Genomic DNA, 21,269 nt, shown 5'->3' with positions numbered 1-21,269 from the left:
GGCTGAGGCGGCAGATGGCGCAAGCGGAGGCGCCAGCGAGCGGCCGAATGCTCCAATGGTTTGAGCAGCGGGACGCGCCCGTCTGAGGTAAACGGGAGGGAATCAATCCAGTGAGGTCTCGTTGTTCGACGAATGGTCATTTCCCCATTTCATAAACGAGCACGATGTCAATAGCGAAATATTCGTAGTGCAGTTCGCAAAGATTTTTTTTTTTTCGACTGGCGAAGTAAAGGGCAAATAGGAAAGAAAATCAAATGAAGTATACTAGCGCCACACAAAAGCGGAAAATGTTTAGCACGAAATATAAAAAAGTAAAAAACTGTCGGCATCATTTTATAGGCCACAAGAAAGCACACAACGTTACAACAAACCGCACAAACTTAGGTCCAATAAAAGGACAGATACGGGATTCCTTTCAAACAACCGTCGATCTGCAAACTATCATGATCTTGCTTTTTTTTTTTCGTTTTTGCCTCACTGTTTTTAATAAGGACAAAACGTTCATTTCCTTACAAGCTATTCTAACTCCTGGTCCAACATAAGTCGTTCCCCTCTCCTGTTTTGTCTATTGTTTTCCTGTTATCTATGCCCTGTGGCAAAATGGCGCAATAAAAAAAAATAAGCAAACAAATAAATAAATACTTGTTAATCCTGATAGAGGCTAGCACTGCATAGCACTGCACGTGTCCTTCTCGAGAGTATAAAAATAAAAAAACACATTTCAGACGAGCCCCCGTTTTCCATTGCTGCGCTGAGGCATGCAGTTGTTTTTGCCCGTGTTAGAAAGCCGTGCTAGAAAGCAGGCAGCTTTGCGGTCGTCGAGAAGAGACGTCATCCGTGCCTGCCAACGCTAACTTTGCCTCGAACCCTTGAAGCAGTACTCTCACGGGTTAACGTTGCATGCAGTCAGGGCGGTCGGCAGTCAAAAGAAATGTATTTCCATTTCTCTCACGTCGCCACGGGAACCCGCGTGGCCTCTATACAAACGCATCGGAATGTGCCACAAATTTACAGTATACATGTGCCGGGAATGCACAGCACGTCTGGTGTGCATACAGACGCAACACCGGTTACACAATGTCGCGATATTCGTCTCCAAGAGCCTCGTTAATGTCTCCGTTAACGACGCGGTTTTCAATCCCTCATGTCGTCACCTCGGAAAGGCCCTTTCAGACTAAGTCGCACGTGGCGGCTATTAAGATACAGCGCTTTGCTTGTTCCCTTTCTGTCTGGTCATTTGCATCTAAAGCGGAGTTGGTCCGAGACGCCCAACTGCTCCAAACAAAGCGCCTGACTACACGCCTTTCTTTCTCGCCTTCCGGCCGCTCCTTCTGTTCCCAGCTCCCACACAAACAGAATGAACAGAGTTGGACCCAAGCCACGCCCCTGGAGCTTATAAACAGTATGTTAGCGTGTATTATTATAGTGCATTGGTGGTATTAATACTAAAAAAAATTATGTGGAGGTTATTTGTATGCACTCTGGCTACAATTAGCTACATAAGTTATCCCGTAACATAGCCATTGTTTTACCGCAGGGTCCTAATCCTGAATGAGATCCTCGTCATGAAATATGTAAAACGGCCGCGCATTGATAGTGCGAATTCCGGTGTCTTCTGCTGTTTGCTCTCAGGGGCCTCTAATCAAGCTTAGTTAATGCCATTGCCAATCGAAACCTGCCGACATGTTCACTTCGTGTGTACGTGCCTCCGTTGTGCGCACTAGGAGACATGTTTGGAAGGAGGTCAACGTTGTCGCGTCTACCAAAATACACGATAAGCTGTGATGGCTGCTTTTACAAAATAATGAGAACTTTCTTTAGACGAGTAAAATTTGGTAACGGAGCGATTTACGATGTGAAAGCGAGTATATAAATCAGAACTGCGAGACGCACGTTTCTTCTTCAGGCTGTTAAAAAACAATACGCACACAGTTGGAATGTTGGTTCGGGAAAATACGTCGAAGTTGCGGACCGCGTGGAGTAATGCGCACGAACAAATAGTGCACTGCGCACATGTTGCCAAGTCTTGACGCACTGTCAGTACGCTTCAAAACTAGCTATGAATGTCGCTACTGACGGTGCTAGCGACGCTGTTGACGTTAAGACCGGCAGCGGCGAGTGCAACGTCGCCGTTGCACTAACAGCGCAAGCAAGGCCGCGTTAATAATCAGCTGGCCCGCTTTCAAGAGGAAGAAGCCTCCGCTTATGAAACCTCGCGCGCTCGCGAATTCACTTTCGTGTGACTTGAATGAACAGACGCGTGTTTTTATCGCGCAGCTATTACTCTATAAACGCAGCGCTTTACAGGCTATATTTTACACCGGCGCGCGCGCCGCTCGTGTACAAATAGTGCGCGGGGGTCGTTTGCGCGCCAGTAAATAGCGAATAGGGCCATTTACGTGCGTGGTAACTTCTGACATGCAGCCGCGGCGCAAGCAGGCGGGCCCTGTTTTTATGATGAGACGCTCTCGCGTTCCGCTTTCGACGGGACGGAAAAGAGCGGCCTCGACGTCGCAGACTCGGCAGAACGAGTCGAGGTGTCTTTGAACCGCCATCGAGGACACATCGCGCTCACATGTTCGTCTCCGCGAGGACCGGTGGCAAGGCGAGCGGGGAGACTTCGTGAGCGCGACGAGCTTGTCGCTTCGTCTCCAGATGGCGGTACGGGCTTTGTGCCCCCGCGAGTCGACGGTGCGTTCGGCGGCGGCCTACCCCGGTTTCGAGAAGGAGGAGGGTGTGTGGGGCTTGGGAGAGGGGTGTTCGGATCGAAGAACAAGCTGCTGCTGCTGCTGCTGTTTCTGCCGACGCCGCGAGGAGGGCGAGGGGGTTCGGAGAGGGGGCGCCCGCGGCAGCGGCGGCGGCGGCGGCAGCGAGGGCCCGGCTAGAAAACGAAAGCGGAGCCCGGCAGCAGAAAAGAGGGAGTCGCGCTCAAACAGTGATCATTGGGGAACGCGCCGGGATGCCGCGGCTCGCCGCCACGTCGTCGTGCCCGTGCTGTCGTCGCGCGCCGCCGCCTTGCCGGCCGCAGTCCGGCGGCTGCCCCCGAGTGCACGTGCGTGCGCGGCCGCGCTAGGCAATGCGCGCCCACCGCAGCGACGTGCCTTCGGCTGCGACGAGAAGAGACTCTGCGCCCGTGCCAGCAGCCATGGGCTGATGCCGACGCCGTGGCCGCGACGACACTCGCCGCTCGTGCGTTCGGGAAGACCGAAGAGCCAGAGAGCAGAACCCCCGCCCCGTCGTCGTCGTCGGGAGAGACAGCAAGCACTCGGAGTTCTGGACGGAGCCTGACCCGTCGGACGCTGTCGAGTTCCTCTTCCTCTTGGAGCCGTAGCGAAAACTTTGGAAAACCAGATCGACTTGGACAAGCCTCTTCAGCGCCACTTGTTTGGACACACCCGCGCGATCTTCAGCAGCCGCAACCCGTCCCAGCTCTACGTCGTCACGCCTAACGTGAGTGTGCCCATCCGTTCCTCTGTTGCTTTTTTTTTTTTTTTAAGCACCGCATATCGGTGCCTCTTCAGTACCATTTTCTTTGGTGAGTCGCGCACGGTGACCACGAGCAGGACCTAGAAGCGCCGTGCCGCGACCCGTTCGGGCCGGCGGCGTCCGCGAGATCGTCCGGCCGGCCGGCCTGTCCGGCGGCCGATATTTACGAGAACGGCAGCTCCGCTTTTTAGGGCCTTTACGACAGCCTCTCTTGGCAAGCGCGGGCTCGCGGCGGCGCGGGCCCTTCGGGAACCGTCGGTGCGGTTTTAAAGATGGCCGGATAAATACACGCTGTCGGCGTCATTATACGGCTTGGCTGCCGTAATTTATACGCGCCCATAAAACGGACGCTTCCTGCTTTATTTGCCGCCGCGCTGCGACAAGCAGCGCCCGAAGCGAAGAGACACCGGGTCTGACGGGTATCGACGCCGTTTATCGGTCGCTTGCCGTTATATCACCCGTCTCTTCAGAATCGAGCTAATTGTTGACAGCCAATGTCGAGGAAGTATTGCGCTCGAAATAAATCTACCATTTTTTTCTTCATGCGTTTCATTCATTCATTCATTCATACATTCGTTGAATATGTTGGTGTTATGACTTATCGCGCGTGAACCTTTCCGAAGACTTCAATGAAGCTTCTTTGACATAATACGTCGGCGCATTATGTCGTGTTGACCAGCAAGTGCAGTTATCCACTTTTCATAGCGGCATGTCTCGCGTGGCGCCAAATGAGTTTTTTTTTTTTTAACGGTACACTGTTAGCGCACACCACTACATGATGTTAACGGCGATTATTTAGTGGACCATTCCGTAATCACAGCGTACGCTTTCTTTCACAGCTAATTAACCCGAGAGTGTCTTCTGTCAATCCTGTGTAGCACCGCTGTATACATTGTATGCGTTCGTTGAAGCGACCAGTGGTCGCGACGTATGCCTTTACTGCAGCATTAGCTAAGCAGATAAAAGCTTCGTACCGGTGATACTACTCAAGTGTAAAATATTTAGCAGCAATAGCGTGCTGATTCGTTTTAGAGCGTCACTGAGACTAATTTTTTCTTGTTGTTCCCAGAGTATTGTACGCTGGAGCCATTGTTAGTCACGTTAGTACGCAAAAGATCTATATATAGAATACCAAATTTTTGTTGTGCGCGCAGTCGAGAGCCCGCTCTTTGAGAATACAATCAAATCGATTCCAGCACAATAGTATATGCTTTAGACTTTCCCTAAAGCGTGCCGTAACAGTAAGTGCGCGAGCCATATAAATTATGGCTTATACAACAGCCTCGCAGAACTTGCCAGTCTCTCAATAAAGCAGCTTTACAACGCTCTTGAATTGCTCATGGTACTAAAGAAAGCGCCAAGTTTGTAAAAACAATAATGATAGTAAAAGCTACCATAACAAATAACCTCGAGCAATTAGCGAGCGTTTGTGTGATGAACAGCGCCCGATGACGTCACACGCCAGTGCGGGGAGGGGAGGTCAGTGACAAACCTCTGACGTCGTCCGCCGATGAACCCTTCGTCCGGAAGTGCTATAGGCCCAGTGACCTGGTCATCAACTTCAGCGGCGGGGTTTAATTGCTCTGTTTACGGGAGAATTGAGTGCGCGAATGTGGGCAAGATGCGAACGCCGGTGCGACGCGGGGTTTATTGGCATCGCGGCGCGGACAAAAACATCTGGATCGTCGGCATGCTGAATGTGTGTGCGTGCGTGCGGATGTCAAATTAAATTCCGCGCGGAGGTCGCTCCTGCGTTATCGGCGAGCTCCGCTTCCGGTGATCATCATTCGGGCTTGCAGGATGGAATCGGTGTGCGATCGCGCACTCGTTTGTAAGCTCTCATGCCGGAATATAGATATGTTCTCGAGACGGGATGTTTTGTTCCATGTTCTTCGTTTGCACTGATCTAAGGCCATTGGACGCTACGCCGGTCTGTAAGGATGCATCTGTCTTCATAATTGAACGATGAATAATAACCACGCGTTGAATCTAATTATCAGTCAGCTTCGGATATACTGCACCTTGCCATTGTTATAGTTCTGTCGTGTCTTGCCGACAAGCGAAACATCAAAGCAATCATGCAGTGGCAGTTAGTTCTTGCAGTGTTATCAAACGTATCACTATCTTTCAAGCACGTGCTCTTTACTCCCGACTCATTTTTGGCTGCATAATGTGGTAACTTGCATCCCTATAAAGGTATTGTTCACACCTATAACAACGCCGCTGTTCCTCAGCTGGCCGGGTTACGTTTCTGGATATTGTGGACGAGCAAAGCTTGTTCCTCGCAATGACCCCTTCTTTTCATTTAGCGAAAGCCTAATGGCTCGCTCACTAAAGGCTGCGAAATAATTTACGCCGTTTAACAGCATTATAACAGTGGCAAATCCAGTGGCACCAGTAATTTGAGCAGTTATCAGCACATCAGGCTTGCTGTAAGGGACAGGAGGGAGCTGTTTATGGCGGCCATTAAGCACTCCTTATGGGCTGTATATTCGGGCAGTTATTCGGTGGGTATTAATAAACGCTGCTACCCATATCGTGCGACCATCGTGGTAGTTTTTGCCACGAATTACGCTTGTACAAAGACGTAATCGGCTTTTACGAAAAAAATTCGATTATGGGGTATAGCGAGCATATTGGTGCAACTACGCAAAATCGGGAAGAATTATGACTAATTACATTTGTATACATGGTTGCTAGCTGTGACCAAAGCTTTCTGCCTTTTTTTTATGTTTTCCCGCCATTTAATAGCAAAACCGTGCACGCAGCTATTAACAATGGATATATCTTCTTGCGCTACGAGCTTAATTGCTGCGTGGGGTTCCGTACATAAAAGCGTCTGCGCGCCTATACAGGCCATTAACAGACGCCAATATATGAGCATCTGCGTACAATGGCGCATCGCTGTTCTTTAGCCATCTGAAAAAAAGTTGTGATTCGAAGTTGCGAAACGTGTCTTTTACGGATACATCGACTCAAGCAAAGGCACAACGTTTGCCAAAAAAGATTTACCACTTCCTCCTAAAGAATGTTGAGAGAAGCGCGAAAGCTTTCCCACGTGAAAACTGCGTCATAAGTACGGCAGAACCTTCGTTAAAAGTACGTCCGATCGATCAAACCTTCAAAGACTCAAATCGCAAACGAAGAACCAAAAACCAATGCGGCAATTTTTCGCGCACTATGGTAAACGCATCTATAGAACGATGCACATGTATACGGACACGTAATTTGGGAGATGAAGGTATATACTGTTGTGCTCCTTCTTCATGACCTATGCGTGTATTGTCTTATCTAGAGCCGTTCCTTCTTGGCGATTTTCAAGCAACCGTTTTTACAGAACGCAAGCCCGCTTTCACGCACGCCTCGTGTGTCCAGAGATCTTATCAGATCTTTTCGGTCGACCAACCGGCCTATGGGGAAATGCATTAGTTTTCTGACAGGACGCCTACGGTTCCACTTACAAAAAACGTTAGAAGCTTAGCCTGCAAAGTGGCCAACAGCACGAGGTGCGGACCGTATGACGTCAACCTCACCCTCGCCACTCGAGAGGTCGGGCACTGCGACCGGCTGATTGAGTGCCGTGTGAGTTTTTGGTACCTCTAACCTCAACTGACGAGTCCGAGGTTGCACGAAACCGCAGCTGCGGTGTGGTTTTAGATGTTTGCAACACTTAAGGACGAAATTTCAGTTAGCTATTCACCTTATTGTACATATAGGATTTTCAGAACGCTATGTATACAGTAAAAGGGCTATGAAGGCGAAATACACAGTTATTTCATTTAAAAGAACTGGCCTCTGGTAACTCATTCAGCTCCATTTCCGCCCCACAAAGTACGCTGTTTTGGAACAGCGTACAAGGAAACCTTGAAACAAAGAAGCATTGGAACAAAGAACTCCGTTCAAAAATGCAAACATCTATTTTGCCTTCATGGTGCCTTTAACTATCTAAGACATAGTGGTTATTGCATTCCTCTTCATGCCGCAGAAGAACCGCCCGGCTAAACGCTATAGTCTGAAATCCTGCACGTACACTTAGCAAGACGCGCCAAAATATTTCCTTGCAGTTATACACGTGGTGTAGGTGCATTAATCGTATAGATATTCCTCGTGAGACAGATCTACAATAGATGCTTCTATATAGGACACAGCCGCGTGGTGAGTTTGTCTGCGCTTGCGCTGAGAGAGGGATGCCGGGTGTGCCCGGAATGCCTGTACAGAACCATATATGTGCACTCTTTTGAACCTCTCGGATGGATTCCACATGTACATGTATAGCCAATGATATATAGCATGCCTCTTCGTTTCGCGGCTAGTCCTCTCCTTGCGCGAATATTCATTGCCACAATTATCCATGCATCCCTCGCAGCGTATCTCTCCGATCGGCCGTCCGACGGCTGCACATGCCGGCCCCACTGGCTAGACTGAGACGTTCCTTGCACTCCTGCCATGCATTCTTCCTTAGTAGCTCTTTAACATTCTTCGCGGTCTACCCGCTCATTATACTACGCTCGGCGCAAAGCTCATTTCTGTACTTTCTTTTCTTTTACCATCTCGCATGCCCAGTCCTTCTGCCGCCTGGTACGCTTGCTCGCTCCTGTATACATATCGATATATATACACGCACGCGCTGTTTTTTCACGGCGGGTCGCATGGGCAAAGAAAAAGGTCACCGTCTTTGAGACGGAACGTGCGGGGCTGTCTGTTTCGGCGATAGTCATCTAACGCTATAAACACAACGACTTTCCAGATCGCCTCCTCGGCTTCCGCTTGTCCGCTTCTGGTTGTTGCCTTTCGACAACGAAGGCTTAAACGACGCGTCTCTCGTGCTTTTATTTGAATGCCCGTGTTGTTTTTTCTTTTCGGCTTCTCTCCCAACCCCTTGTCTCCTTTACTGCCCCTCCTTCCCAAGCGATGCGCTCTGGTAGCCTGTGTTGTCCTCTATGCGCGACTGAATGCGGATCAACGTCGAGTGAGTTAATAGCTTGTTCTCATTAGCCCACGTGTCGCTCGACTGGTGCTCGAAACAAAACAAAACGAGTGTTCGCTCGTGATGGCCTGGATGACATCTTCATTTCGCTTATGCACGTCTGCAGGCGGCAGCCGTTCGTGCCAAAGCGGGTTCATTCAGCTAACCGCAGTTTAGGCATTCTTTGAGCTGTTAAGGTCGACTGCATGCTTGCACACGCTTCGTTGGGGACTGCAGCTGTGTTACTCGAGCATCAGACATTGATAAAGCACGCAGACATACAGCGAACGCTTTTGACGAGGACACCTGCCTTGATTGGGCCGCAGTTCCTTTGTCACACGAGGTCAGAACACGTGATGCCCTGGTACTCGAAGGCCACCGCATGGTTCAGACCCGCTCCGGAAGCTTCCTGCGGCGTTTCGTTTGTTTTCGTTCTAATATTCATCAATATTCATCAATGCATCGCGTTGACGCCTGCGACTTCTTGCGACCGTCTGTGAAAGAGATAGGAATCCCAGAAGTGGCGTCATAGCTTAGCAATTGTGAGTGAGAGAGGCGACAAGCCGTATCGATCTGGTCCCCTTATGAGTCCGGGCGTCGCGGGTGTCCACGAAGACGTATACACGTGTTTAGACGTACACAAGAAGAAAGACGAGCAACCGCTTAACAGACTTCACCATCAGCGCCAGTGGTCTTCATGCGCTCGGGAATGAAGGTGTCTCCTCCCGGCTGCGTCTGTGTTCGGCCCCTCAAAGGGATATACACGGCTGTCGCATCATCACCACCATCCTATCTAAGCCCACTGCAGGGCAAAGGCTTCTCCCATTAATCTCAAATTACCCCGGTCCTACATGAGCTAACTGCGACCAATTTATCCCCGCAAACTTCTTGATCTCATCATTCTGCCGCCCCTTACCATGCTTTCCTTCTCTAGGGATCCACTCTGTTACCCTCCATGACGAACGGTTATCTTGCCTTCGCATTGCATGCCCTGCCCACGTCCATTTCTTTTTCTTAATTTCTACTAATTTCAATGACCCACTCCGCTCTCTTCTTGTCCCTTAATGTTACACCTATCATCTTCCGCTCAATTGCCCTCTGCAGTCGTCCTCAATTTAAGTTGAACCCTCTTAGTGAGCCATAAGCCGCTGTAAATCAGACGCGGGGAACAGAGCCGCTTCGCTCATGTCTCGGTGGTTCCACTTATCGACAGTGCCATTGAAGACCGTGTTTAACAGTCGCTTCTGCCGCGTGCTCCCCCTTCTCCCTTCTCTATTATGTACCTGGAGCAGCTTGCGAGACCTTTCTTTTTCCTTTTTCGGAACTGCTTGTCTTTCATGCTTGCGTATGCGGACGGGCTTGCAGCAGGTGCGATGTCTGCGCACGTTCGATCGTGCGTGCATGTGCCACCCCACCGTGCTGTGGCGGCCGCGTATGGAACGTCTCCGAATGCACTCTCAAGGCGGTTACCGCCAACGTGCAGCAGGTTCACGCGCATATATAGGCGAAAAGCGTGCATCACTTCTAGTAGCCATCGATTTAGATTGCATGAAAGGCGATTCTGCGAGAAACCCCTTGTCACGCGGCGTGCCCTCCAAAACTAACTTCACAAAGAACGGGGAGAATACAAGACAGGAAACATTACAAACACGCTACACGCGTGTCACGTGTGTCTGTAGTTTATTTTCGATCTTTTTATTGTGCTTTGTGTAGCGCGTTATTGAAGCACGAAAGAAGGCGAAAAGGAACGCGAAATGAAGGGGGGACACGCAAGGGCTTCACTTCTTCCTTTTCTTCCTTTCGTTAAATAAGCGTGCACAAAGGACTGGTTATCGAGGAGTCTTGCCTTGGAGCCGCGGCACGAACTAACCCAACCTTCCGTTTTGACGTGCCCTCATACGTCAACTGTTACTTTGTAGCTGCTTGGGGGTATTGTTCTCTAATCCGACTCCGGGAAGGCGTTCTGTGTCCGTATGCGAAAGCTATCTCAAGAAGTGAGCTCGTAAATGTAGCCTTAGTTGAGAGTGGCTTCCCGGGGCACTAACCCAACTAACAATATTGTAGCTATTTCCATGTGTTCTGCCATTGGTTGCTATAGTGCGAGGGTTTCATTTCGCCCTGCTTTTTCTTTTTTGAACATGAACAGGAACGAGAAATGAAGGAAGGGCATAGAAGAACTTTATTTGTTTATTCATTTTTTAACTTGTTTTCTTTCGTTCAATAAGGTCGCAGAAGGGACTGGTTATCAAGCCGTGTCGCCTTGGAGCCATGGCTCGGTCTAAGCCAACCTTCTGTTCGTACGTGCCCACGCTGGAAGCGCATTCTGTCTGTGAGAAAGCTATGCAAAATAAGACGCGAGCTCGTAAATGTAACCCTTTTAGAGTGGCCTCATCCGGCAATTGTCAAATTGAGAGTTTATAGCTCCACCATGGTTTCTGTCACGGGTTCGTATAATGGGAGGTTTCCTTTCATTATACATATGCGATATCACAGTCTATTATATATTTACATATGCATACATATATACATTGCAGATTATACATATGCATACATATACATATTGCGCATTATAAATATTCCATTACACATATGCCATACAAATTCGCAACATTCTCTAGTCAGTGGAAATCGGATTAACCGTCTCTCCGTATACGTCCAACAAACTGAGGTGGCCTCTAATATTATCGCGTCCTCCGCGGTACACGTCGTAGGAATACCGAGAGGATGTTCCGCGTCCTGAGCCCCAAATCTGAATTTCCCGCTTCACACAAAGCAACGAGATAAAGCGCGCGAACCCGCATGGCGTGCAAATGCCAAATCGCGCGCACTTGACGTCCCTCAATCACACGTTGCACTCACATCTGTACGACGAGCGCGGCGCCGCGCGAGGAGTCTGTATACGTGTACACAACGCGCATCGCAACGTGTGGAGGGCGTACATCCCCACTGAATGCATCTATCCGTTTATACTACGCAGAGACTGCGGTCAGCCAGTCTCTATTGCGGACCTATTACGTATAAACAGGCCATCAAGCGCCTTCCCATTACTTTCTTTCTCTTCCACGGATACGGAGAGCGTCGGGCCAGCGCTTCGGCGTCGTCCGGCGTACGTTTTACGCGTTTCTGTTACAAGACATAAAATGTGTCGGGTCCGATTATACGGCTTGATAACGCGGTATGCCGCCGCCCGTATGTATCGAGCCGTGTGGCGCTGTTTCCTATACGTGTGACATACAAGCTGTGCGTCGCGGCCAGTTTTATACCTCCCGCTCTTCTGGCGGAGTCCGATTAAAGGGCACTCAAGGGACGACCTTGCACGCCCTCCCCCGTCGCCATTTTTGGACTCGCTTTGTTCGCAACTTTTGCGTTCGGCGGCGTCTGTGCAGCGAGGGATGCTCTGGTGTCCTGTATTATTATGCTCGCGTGCCCTGCTTATGGTCGCGGGGAGCCCCGCCCGAAGATGAATTTATTATCAGCCGAGTTATTAATCGAATTGTTGGACGAATGAAACCGAAACTGAGGCCGGGCTGATTTTGCAGGATACGTCTTCCTTTTAGCGCGCAGACTGCAACAGTTGGGGCGGTGTGGTGGTCAACAAAACGACGGGAACCGGTTGGAGATTGCTGATTCGTGTGCGGCCCGTTTATGTACGATTGATCGTGCACTTTAGGCAACCAATCACGTAGTGCAGCTTCACCACGATGCATTCGAAGCACCAATCCATGCCGCCAACAAAGTTAATTTGGCGAATGACAACAGCTTGCATGCAGTTTAACTAAACTAAAGAATGTGATCCGCACTGTTGTACTACACAACACAGAAGGCCACGCTTCCAGTGCGTGGTGCCGAACTTTTGTGTCCAGTCGTATGCGCCCCACATCGTCCTTCGCCTCAGTTCCAGTGTTTTCTGCGTGGATTGGTCCCTCTAGTGCAAAGTGGTGAAGCTGAACCACAGGATTGTCTTAGAGCGCGTGAACGCAACGTGGGAGTAACCAAAAAAAAAGTATTTCTTCGGTTATTTGGGAGGATTTGAAGCTCGCTTCGAGGGCAATTTCGAATCTGTACAAGTGGGGTTGCATGGTTCTCTTGCCCCCGATTTTGGTGTCTGTAATGCAGTGGAGTATATACGTGATTGTCGACGTCAGTACGTCATCAAGTCTCAAAGCGGTGGGATGTTTGCCTATTGAAGCGTACGGAGCGAACATAAGTGTTCAGTTCCTTGTTGTTTCCTTAGCTAATCGCCATCCCATCCCGCGCTAGAACTGTGTTCTTCGGGGAGCGCAAAGTTGACGCGCATGTAGCGGCTCAAAATTTTGGCTGTTTTACATGACCGAAGGGAGAGATACTCTCTCAGGTAATGGCCCGTAGTCTAGCCAAGAGAGAGAGAGAGAGAGAGAGAGAGAGAGAGAGAGAGAGAGCATTTATTGTAGTAATGAGCAGGATGATGTTCTTAGGGCGGGATAAGAACTTTAGTGACCATTTGTAATGCCATCGGACCTTTGATAGCCTCAACTGCATGGTTGCGATTGCCGTTGTGTGTTGGCACTTACTGTGGTGTATACGCTTACCCTTACACGGACGGCCTTCTCCGTTCACCCTGCACCTGCAGGTCCGGCGTGCCCCTCTTCGTCGCCGTAAGCGCAGCGAGCGATGAACGGCGGCGTCGGCGGCACCAGCAGCCTGTACGAGGAGAGCCGCTCGAGCCTCGAGGCGCCCCAGCCGCTGCACATCCCGGCCAAGCGGCTCGCGTACGGCCAGGCGGACTGCGGCAGCAGCGACCCCATGGCCGCCGCCGGAGGCGTCATCCGACAGTCGCCGTGGGCCTCGCCCTGGCCGGGCGCCGACGCCTTCGACGCGCCGCACCACGCCGCCGCCTACCAGCAGGGCATGCGGGACTCGGCCAGCTACTTCTACCCGGCCGCCGACCGCAAGCCGTTCAACCTGTGGCCCGCGGCCGCCAAGGGCTACGAGCTGGGCCCCTCGGCCGCCGACGCGTGCCAGGCGTACTCGCAGGCCTGGTGCCCGTACCCGGCGGCCGCGTACCCGGCTCCGCAGGCGGCCCGCGTCGTCGAGCCCGCGTACCTGCAAGCGGCCGAAGAGCAGCACCGAGTGGTCGCCGCGCCCCCGCAGCCTCCGCCGCCGCCGCCGCACCCGGCGCCGCCCCCGCCCCGGAGTGATGCCTTCTCGGCGTACTCCGACGGCGGCTACGGCCTCAGGGCGGCCGCCGCTGCGGAGGCCCACGGCCCGCCGCCCTACGTGCCCGTCAGCACGGGTGAGTCGCTCCTCTTCCGATCCTCTCCAGGTAGTCACGGACAGCCCCAAGAAGTGCTGGTGTCCCACTGCATTGCTTGAGAAAGAGGCGTGGGGAGACAGCGGTAGTATACAGTGACGACCCAGGTCATCGTGTAATAAGAATGACGGACTACTGCTGGACCATCCGTCTGCCGGACTTGCAAAAGAAACAGGGGAAGACAAAAGATCCGACGGAGGCGGAAAATACGAAAATGCGGGTGCGAAGGATGGACGCGGAAAACACGCCAGAGGACTGGCTGGAAATCTCTTGGAGAGGCCTTTGTCGTCCGGTGGTTTCAAACGCGGGGGGTTGTGGTGATGATGAATCGGCCAGTAGCACGTGACCCTCTCTTTCACAATGTGGCAGAGCACCACGTCATGGGATGAATGCACAGGGCTGTATGCACTTAGCCATATACGAGTCTGAAACCAATTCCACCATACCCTACTGCAGACCGGGGCTTCAAGCGAGGTTCCTTTACTTGACCCCGGGAGCAGGGCTTTTGCAGTCTGTGCATGACGGGCATTTGATTTGAGCCGGAACCGCCATTTGACACGCAGGTTCCGCCTCGCTTACAAAAACCTAGATTCACAACACAAGGTTGTGATGCCTGGACAGTCGTGGTTGCAACCCCTTTTTTCTGCGGCGGGCGTTTATCCACAGCATCTGTTCAATGGGAAGCCGGTTAACGTTCTTCTCCCAGATACGTTGAAGACTACTCAGTGTGCAGTGGGTATCGCCCCCATAGACACGCGTGCGCGCACGCACAAAAGCCTATTTGTGTCCATTGCAAGACGAAGGCCTCTCCAATAGACCATGGGAGGTGTTGGCCGATCACTGTACCCCAGCGTATATCCAGACCTTTTTCTGGTGAGAGAGTATTTTGTTTATGTCCCGGTACCATTGTTAGTATGGTGGTACCTAGTGTAGCCTCACTTAGTATCCGATGAAGTTATTTCTATCGAACGAGGCAGTACTCTGGACCTAATGATGGCCATTAACTGCACAGAATTTTCAAGATATTCAGGGACGGATTAAAGGGCACAGTGAGCTCCGCTCCCGGATAACTGAAAAACATATTAAGGACAGAGATGACTGTAAAGGGACAAACATTTCTCCACCAAATACTGAGTATTGCCCCAAGTATATATTGTCCCAATCGCGTGTGGCTGCAACTTCAGGCGACTTGCGTTCTGTGCTGTCTGGCTCTCCATGCGGATTCGGAGTGCCATCGCCGAACCAGTCGTACCTGTAATCGCCTCCTTTCTGAGGTCCTTCGTCGGTTAACTTGAGGAGTCTGTGGGTGAGGGCGTAGGGGGAGAGCAAGGCTTTTACCATGGTAAACCTGCGAAAACACAATGACATTTGCACGTGAATTTGGGGACGAAGTGTTCATTCCGTAATTCGCGTTTAGCATTCATGCTACAAAGCGCCGGCTCAAATCGTTTTCTTACTTTTGTTCGATGAATGCAGGACGTGTAGGATAAAAAAATCTGCGCAGTCATAGGCATGACTATTGTGACAAGGCTCCACGATGCACGCAAATAGGGTAGTGTTATATTTCGAAATAACTTGCGCAAAACTTGTTCCTTTGCAGACGTTTGGTGATATCGTGCCTTTTCAGAAGGACTTAAAATGATGTCGTTTCGAGTGATGTCATCTCGGGAACATTTTTAAAGACTATAGTCTTTCTTGGGCTACTTGAACGCCAAAGTTTTGGTCTGTCTGTACGTCTGCCTGTCTATCCCCCGATTGAGCGGCCCTGCCAATAGTACAAAGAATTACTTAACGAGACGTTTACGTAGACAAAACATTTCCAAAGAAATAAATCGTGTGACAATGTTCAACATTCTCGAGCAAGAAGGAAAACATTAGGCCTATTTGGGGCAAGACATCACTGCATGAGGGATATTTGCATTGGTATTTTAATTAGCAATGCATGAATGCCTGATTTTTGCGATACAAAATAAGAGAAATACGCCTTGAAAAAAAAAAAAAAATGCTGTGATCTCAAAATACAGAAGGCGCTCGCAGCGCCCCCTTGTGGGAGTGGTACACGTTCAACAATAACAAAGGGTTTCGGTAGATGGCGCGAGCTGTGGAACGCAGCTAAATTGAATTGACTTAAGTAAACCCCCACTGCGTTTTTATGGTGGGAAGAGCGAGACGGGAGGGGAAGAGCGGGAGGAGTGGGCGGGAAAAAAATTGGGCCCATCTCCCCGCGAGGGGGACTCGAGTAAATGCGTCGCATAGGGGGTGGGTGTATTGCGTTAACGTTTTGTGTTTGGGGAGTTGGTGTTAGTGAATGCGTTGTATCAGCAGCTTCTTGACGTAGTTTGAATGAGTCAAGGATATAAGGCGCGTTCGTAGCCTCCCATTCTGTGTCGACTTTCTGGCGCAGTGGGTAGAGCACCATGTACATTGCGTTCCGCCCGCAGGGTCGAGGGATCGAAACCAGGCGCCGGATAGTATTTTTTTTATATAGTGTAGGGGGAGGGATGCGGACAACGACGGTGCGGACTACGACTACGGACATCAACGCGGGTGACATCGTGAGTTACTGAAATGCTCAGCATTTAAAAGAAAGGCGTTTACGTGGCAGTTGCGGCAGAAGACTATCGTCTTTCAACGACATTTGCAGCGAAGTGAGCAGATACGCTGTCATTCTTGCTATGTATTCCAAAGCACCCTGCACAAGTTTTTTTTTCCCTGAATATGTGCCTGTGTATACAATTCAGTGTGTGCCTCCTTTCCAATATTCGTGCAAGGAATTTCACTTCATTATTAGTGCTAAGAACATTAAACGTTCGTGGGAAGATTTCTGCGCGGAATGATAGACACGCAGTAGGATAGATCCGTTCGTAACAGTATCGGAAATGTCGAAAACTGGCTAAAAGTTTTTATGTGCGGGAAATGTTATGTGGGCATCAGTAAAGTGTCTGTATGACGTTTACAAGACGTCTATATGAAAGACGTTTACAAGACGCTTACAAGACGTCTTGCAAGCAAGACGTCTATGCGTGCTCTGAGCACTGAAATAGTGAATAAGAAAAATGGCGTTTTAGACGCAGGCGAGAAAATCGTTAATAGAGACTTAAGTAATGCGGCAAGCGTTAAACCCACGCCACGCACCTCTCGGTCTGCGTGTCGTCATGCAAAGGGTGCCCAGTACGACTTTCTATTACGGTGTACACGCTCATCGATATGCGGCGCCTAACGCGCTTGTCGTAACTCCTCCTTCTCGCGCCGCTAAAGTCCTCTCAGCACTCGGCGCTAATGCGCGACGCCGTTGCACAACTCCACGGAGTCTCACCTTTGTCCGGCTCGGCACACGACGACGGCGGGTTGCGTGGAAAAGTTGCGCCGCGTCGAATGCAAATCATCCGCGGCAAATCCTTCCTTCTTCAGCCGGCCTCGCGTAATTGTCGGGCGCGCGTTGGCGGTGGACAAACATGGACAGGGAAAAACCTCGGAGGGACCGTGACGGACATTTGTGGGTACGCTTAGAGCACGTGGCGGTGCGCATGCGTGGTTTGTTCTCATTACCAGGAATTCTTTTGTGCCGGTTCGGTGTGAGCAAAAGTGACGTGGGTGGGGGCTATACAGTGTCAAAAGGCAAACATTTCACGGCGAACCAACACTCTTAATCTGGTTCCATATAAGTTCCAGTTAAAAAGGGTGATCCATATATTTTATGTGGATCCGAACGAAAGAATAACTGGAACGAGGCATATAGGTGGATCTTATCTGGAACCGTCAGCTTGTTTTCTTTATGTTCGTGGTTTTTATCTGGAACCAAAGAAATGGGGTCATGCGATGTCGGCGGTTCCGGTTACTGTTCCACTTATGTCCCAGTAAACGATTGGGGAAAGTGCGTTTGTATATTTTTTGCTCGTGTCTTGTTCCACATAACTCGTGCACGGCAGTGAAGTGTGCACTCTTTCATGCATCAACTGGAACAATGAACCGCATATATATTAGGTGCTTCTTGACCCAAGATGTACGTGCGCGTTTAATATACACGCGCACACCACACATAAAATTTAATGAACTTCGCCGACATCTATGAAACTGCCTTGCAGCAGTTAACTTTCATAATACGGCTAAGCTGTAGTTTTAGTGATGTCCTTTGACAGAAAACGAAATCCCACTTTTTTGTCAACGCCGTACAAAGCATTAGAAATGTCGAGAGGAGGATATCTTAGGCAAAAGAAGAAATTGCAGGAACCCATTTCCAGGTGTTCTGCGGCACCCAAACCGCTTTCGTGAACATCGTATTTTTCTAATTTGAGGCATCAAGTACAAAATCACCAGTGACTTCAATATGAGAAGGACTAAACGTCTTCCCTTTCCCCATATGCCGTTCGGGCAAAGCCATAGCTGCTATAGCGCTGAAGAATTCGTGGTGCTTTTCTGAACATCTTCATTACGAAATACTTGTTGAGGCCATTACATTTTATGTATTTGGTTTACAAAGCTTCGCAGAAATGGCAGTTTTTGTTCAACACTAAGTCATCATCTCGCTGTGGTGTAGTACGCGCTCAATGGTACTTAGTCCACGTTACTTATGTTGTGATGGGGTACATACATAATGGTAACCGACTGCGTCGCATTTTACACCACACACATCATGCTACGCATGCAGTTATATGCTTAGAAGTCAGTTTTTGTATTTTGTCTCGTCCCGGCTAGTAATTTTCACAAGCAAAAACGAAAGCATCTTTGCAGGAGGAGAATGACACAAAACCCGGAGAACTAAATCTGCCCCGCAGCATCTGCCTTACATTCTATATATGTATACTGAAATGGCATTCTTATTTCAAATTAGCATTGCAGTATCGCGAAAATTCGCAGTGTTACCTTATTGTTGTTACTTGCCGTAGCAATTCAAGTTCCCCGAATGACCTGCCTTCTCCTGCTGGTCCCCCCGTTGCTCTTTTCCTGCACTATTGTATGAAGAAAAACTGCTGGAAAACGGGCAGATGTATTATTACTCGCTAGCTAATTAGCTCTGCGCACTGTATTCACTATGCGGAAGTAGTTTTCTATAACGTGGGTATCAAAGAGCGTCGCAGTATATATTATTGGTATTGGAAAGACTTGTCAAGAGAAGGCAGTCAATAAAGTGGCGTCGTTTTGTTTTCACTGCAAAGAACGGAATAAAGCTGTCATCAAAGTTTATGCACACATACCGCACGCGCTCACGGACCGCGGATAGAAACAACTTTAGCCCAACTAACGTGTTAAATTGGCTTATATCTGAGCTCTTGTTCCAGCGTCAGAGCCGCGTAGACGTCCGCTTAGAGGCCTACTCCAATTTTCCGAAGCAAATATAAGCGATCAAGGGTGCCGAGCTTGTGATCTCTTCCGCGGACTGGTCACTGGCCACGGCGTGCATCGCCAAAGTAACGGAGGAAGAAAACGTTTGCCGAAACGATTACGAAACTCCCGCCACTTCAGTGCGGCATGGCGTGCGCATGCGTTGACAGCATGGAGGAAAGAATACAAGGCAGCGCCGCTTGCGTTGATGCATAGTATAGTGGGACGGCAACGGGTACAACGACGATGAGGCAAAAACGGGACTGCGCGAACACTTTTAACGACAGCAGCGCCCCTGCGTCTCAACGTTTACGGAAGCTAGTTTTTGTTCGTCCGCATGCAGTGCCACCAGTGGCCTTCTACAGCGGTTTTCTCGATTGCTCGCGTTATGCGCCTGATGTACTAAATGAATGTCGGTCAGACTGGCGGGAACGGTTACGAGTTTGGCTGTGGCGTGAAACTGCGGATTTCTTTATGTCCTCTGCCTGTATTTACTGTTCGACGAAGTGAAGTTTTGCCGGGAGGCGCAAAAAAGGTCAGTGCTGCTTATTTATGTTCTGGTAGCGGTTGTTGTTCTTTGACTTGTTCATCACTGCGTCCGATAAACGTGCCGCTCCGCTGCCTGTTCGATGCGAGAAACGTTTGCGACCGTTATTCACTAAAGCTTGTGTGTTTGTGGGTCGGAGTCGGCTTGACATTTCTGACTGCGTACGTTAGCTAGTGCTATTTAGAAAGTGGCTGGTGCGCGCATTTCTCGAGTCTGCATGTCCTCTTATGGTGTAGTGTTGCTTAGTTGTATATTGACGGTTGCTGTACCTGTCAGCGGTACTGAATCTTCTCGGGTTAGTCGCACGCTATTGTCTCACGTGCACACACTGCACAACATGTTTGTCGGAGCGTCTTCCGTGTTAATTGCGTTGTGTTGGTTTTCTGAGAGCCATAAATTTACTGTGCTAATCACGGTATTCCGCCTAATGTTGATGTGCGTTCAAGTAGTTGGCGGCAGCACTGCTTACGTTTATCTGTGCTGTGTGTGTAGTTGTTCCTTGTTTCTTCCAATGCCTTCGATGAATTCAGATGGTCTATTTGCACTATTCAACGTTAGTTGGCTCCCTGACGTGTAGTGAAATGCAAGGGAAAGTGGTTGTCTCAGCAGTAGCGTAGTAACAAAACGTTCCTTTTGTGGAAGGGAAGGCAGGTGGAAACACGCAGAAAGTGTGGTGCCGTTTCTATGCTGTCAATGTCAGTGGTATCCTGAGACCTCAGAATAATTACCCATAAAACTCACGTGTGGACTATTAGAAGTTTTAACGTCACAAAGTAAGTTTAAAATAATCAATTCCTGCCATTTTATGCTATCAATGTCAGTGGCAGCTCGAGAGTTGGAATAATTTTCAAAACGCTCGGGTGCAAAGTTGTTCCATCATGATGTGTACCAAACATTAATCCATTTCTGTTCTCCTTTGAACGTAGAAATTATACTGCAAAAGCAGATTGCTACATTCTGTATTCATACTCTATGACATGTTCAGAAAGAGTATATGGCTGACTGTGGAGACATTTGGCCCTCCACTGATAGGTTGTGACAAATGTTTTTGTTCCTCTGCAAAAAAAAATGAAAACAAATTATTTCCTTTCTTTACATGCTCCTGCGAAGTCATGGCTGTGGCATTCACTGGCTGAAGACATCTTTTGCATGCTGAAGGGTCGTCGGGGAGAGTCACAAAAGAGTACTTTTTTGAGTTGTGCATATTGTGCAGATATTCACCAGTTCGCATAGACCAAGGACAGGTGAGCTTAAAGTATGTTCAAATATTTGATATCTCGAATTGTTGAGCAAGAAAAGATTACCAGGGCTTCCGCTGTAAAAAAGACATACTTTCGTCGAACGAATCAGACATTGTTCAATATTTTCTCGTGCTCCCTTTATTCTCTTTTTTATTTATTTATTCTCTGATATTTTGTTCTCTGATAATTTATTCCCTGATATTTTTGTACTGTTTATTTTCTAGGCAGAAGGGCGAAGATAGACCTAAAACAGTGGTACAAGGAATGCATATGGCCATTTGAATTGTATTTGGACCCCTTCTTGGAAGTGTATCATCAGAAGGCAACACATTAAAGCTCTTGCACGGGGTGAAATCATTGCATTCTACAAGTAAGTACGCACTGCCATTTTTGGGTCTTTCATGGCGCGTTTTTAGG

General features: G+C 49.4%; 1 protein-coding gene across 1 annotated transcript in view; it reads left to right on the top strand.

Annotated features, from left to right (window-relative positions):
* The first annotated feature begins 2,867 nt into the window (after positions 1–2,867).
* Positions 2,868–21,269, top strand: part of LOC144178912 (uncharacterized) — a 68,161-nt gene continuing 49,759 nt past the window's right edge. The window contains exons 1-2 of the mRNA XM_077707055.1: positions 2,868–3,450; positions 13,062–13,724. Coding sequence (XP_077563181.1) covers positions 13,103–13,724 — 622 coding nt within the window. The 5' untranslated portion in view covers positions 2,868–3,450; positions 13,062–13,102. The remainder of the gene's footprint in view (positions 3,451–13,061; positions 13,725–21,269) is intronic.

This window comes from Haemaphysalis longicornis, unplaced genomic scaffold (genome assembly GCF_048455015.1).
Source record: "Haemaphysalis longicornis isolate Haplotype H1 unplaced genomic scaffold, Haemaphysalis longicornis Haplotype H1 scaffold_4, whole genome shotgun sequence".
Lineage (NCBI taxonomy): Eukaryota > Metazoa > Arthropoda > Arachnida > Ixodida > Ixodidae > Haemaphysalis > Haemaphysalis longicornis.
The sequence above is the reverse complement of the archived record's forward strand: the minus strand, read 5'-3'. Positions and strand labels throughout refer to the sequence as shown.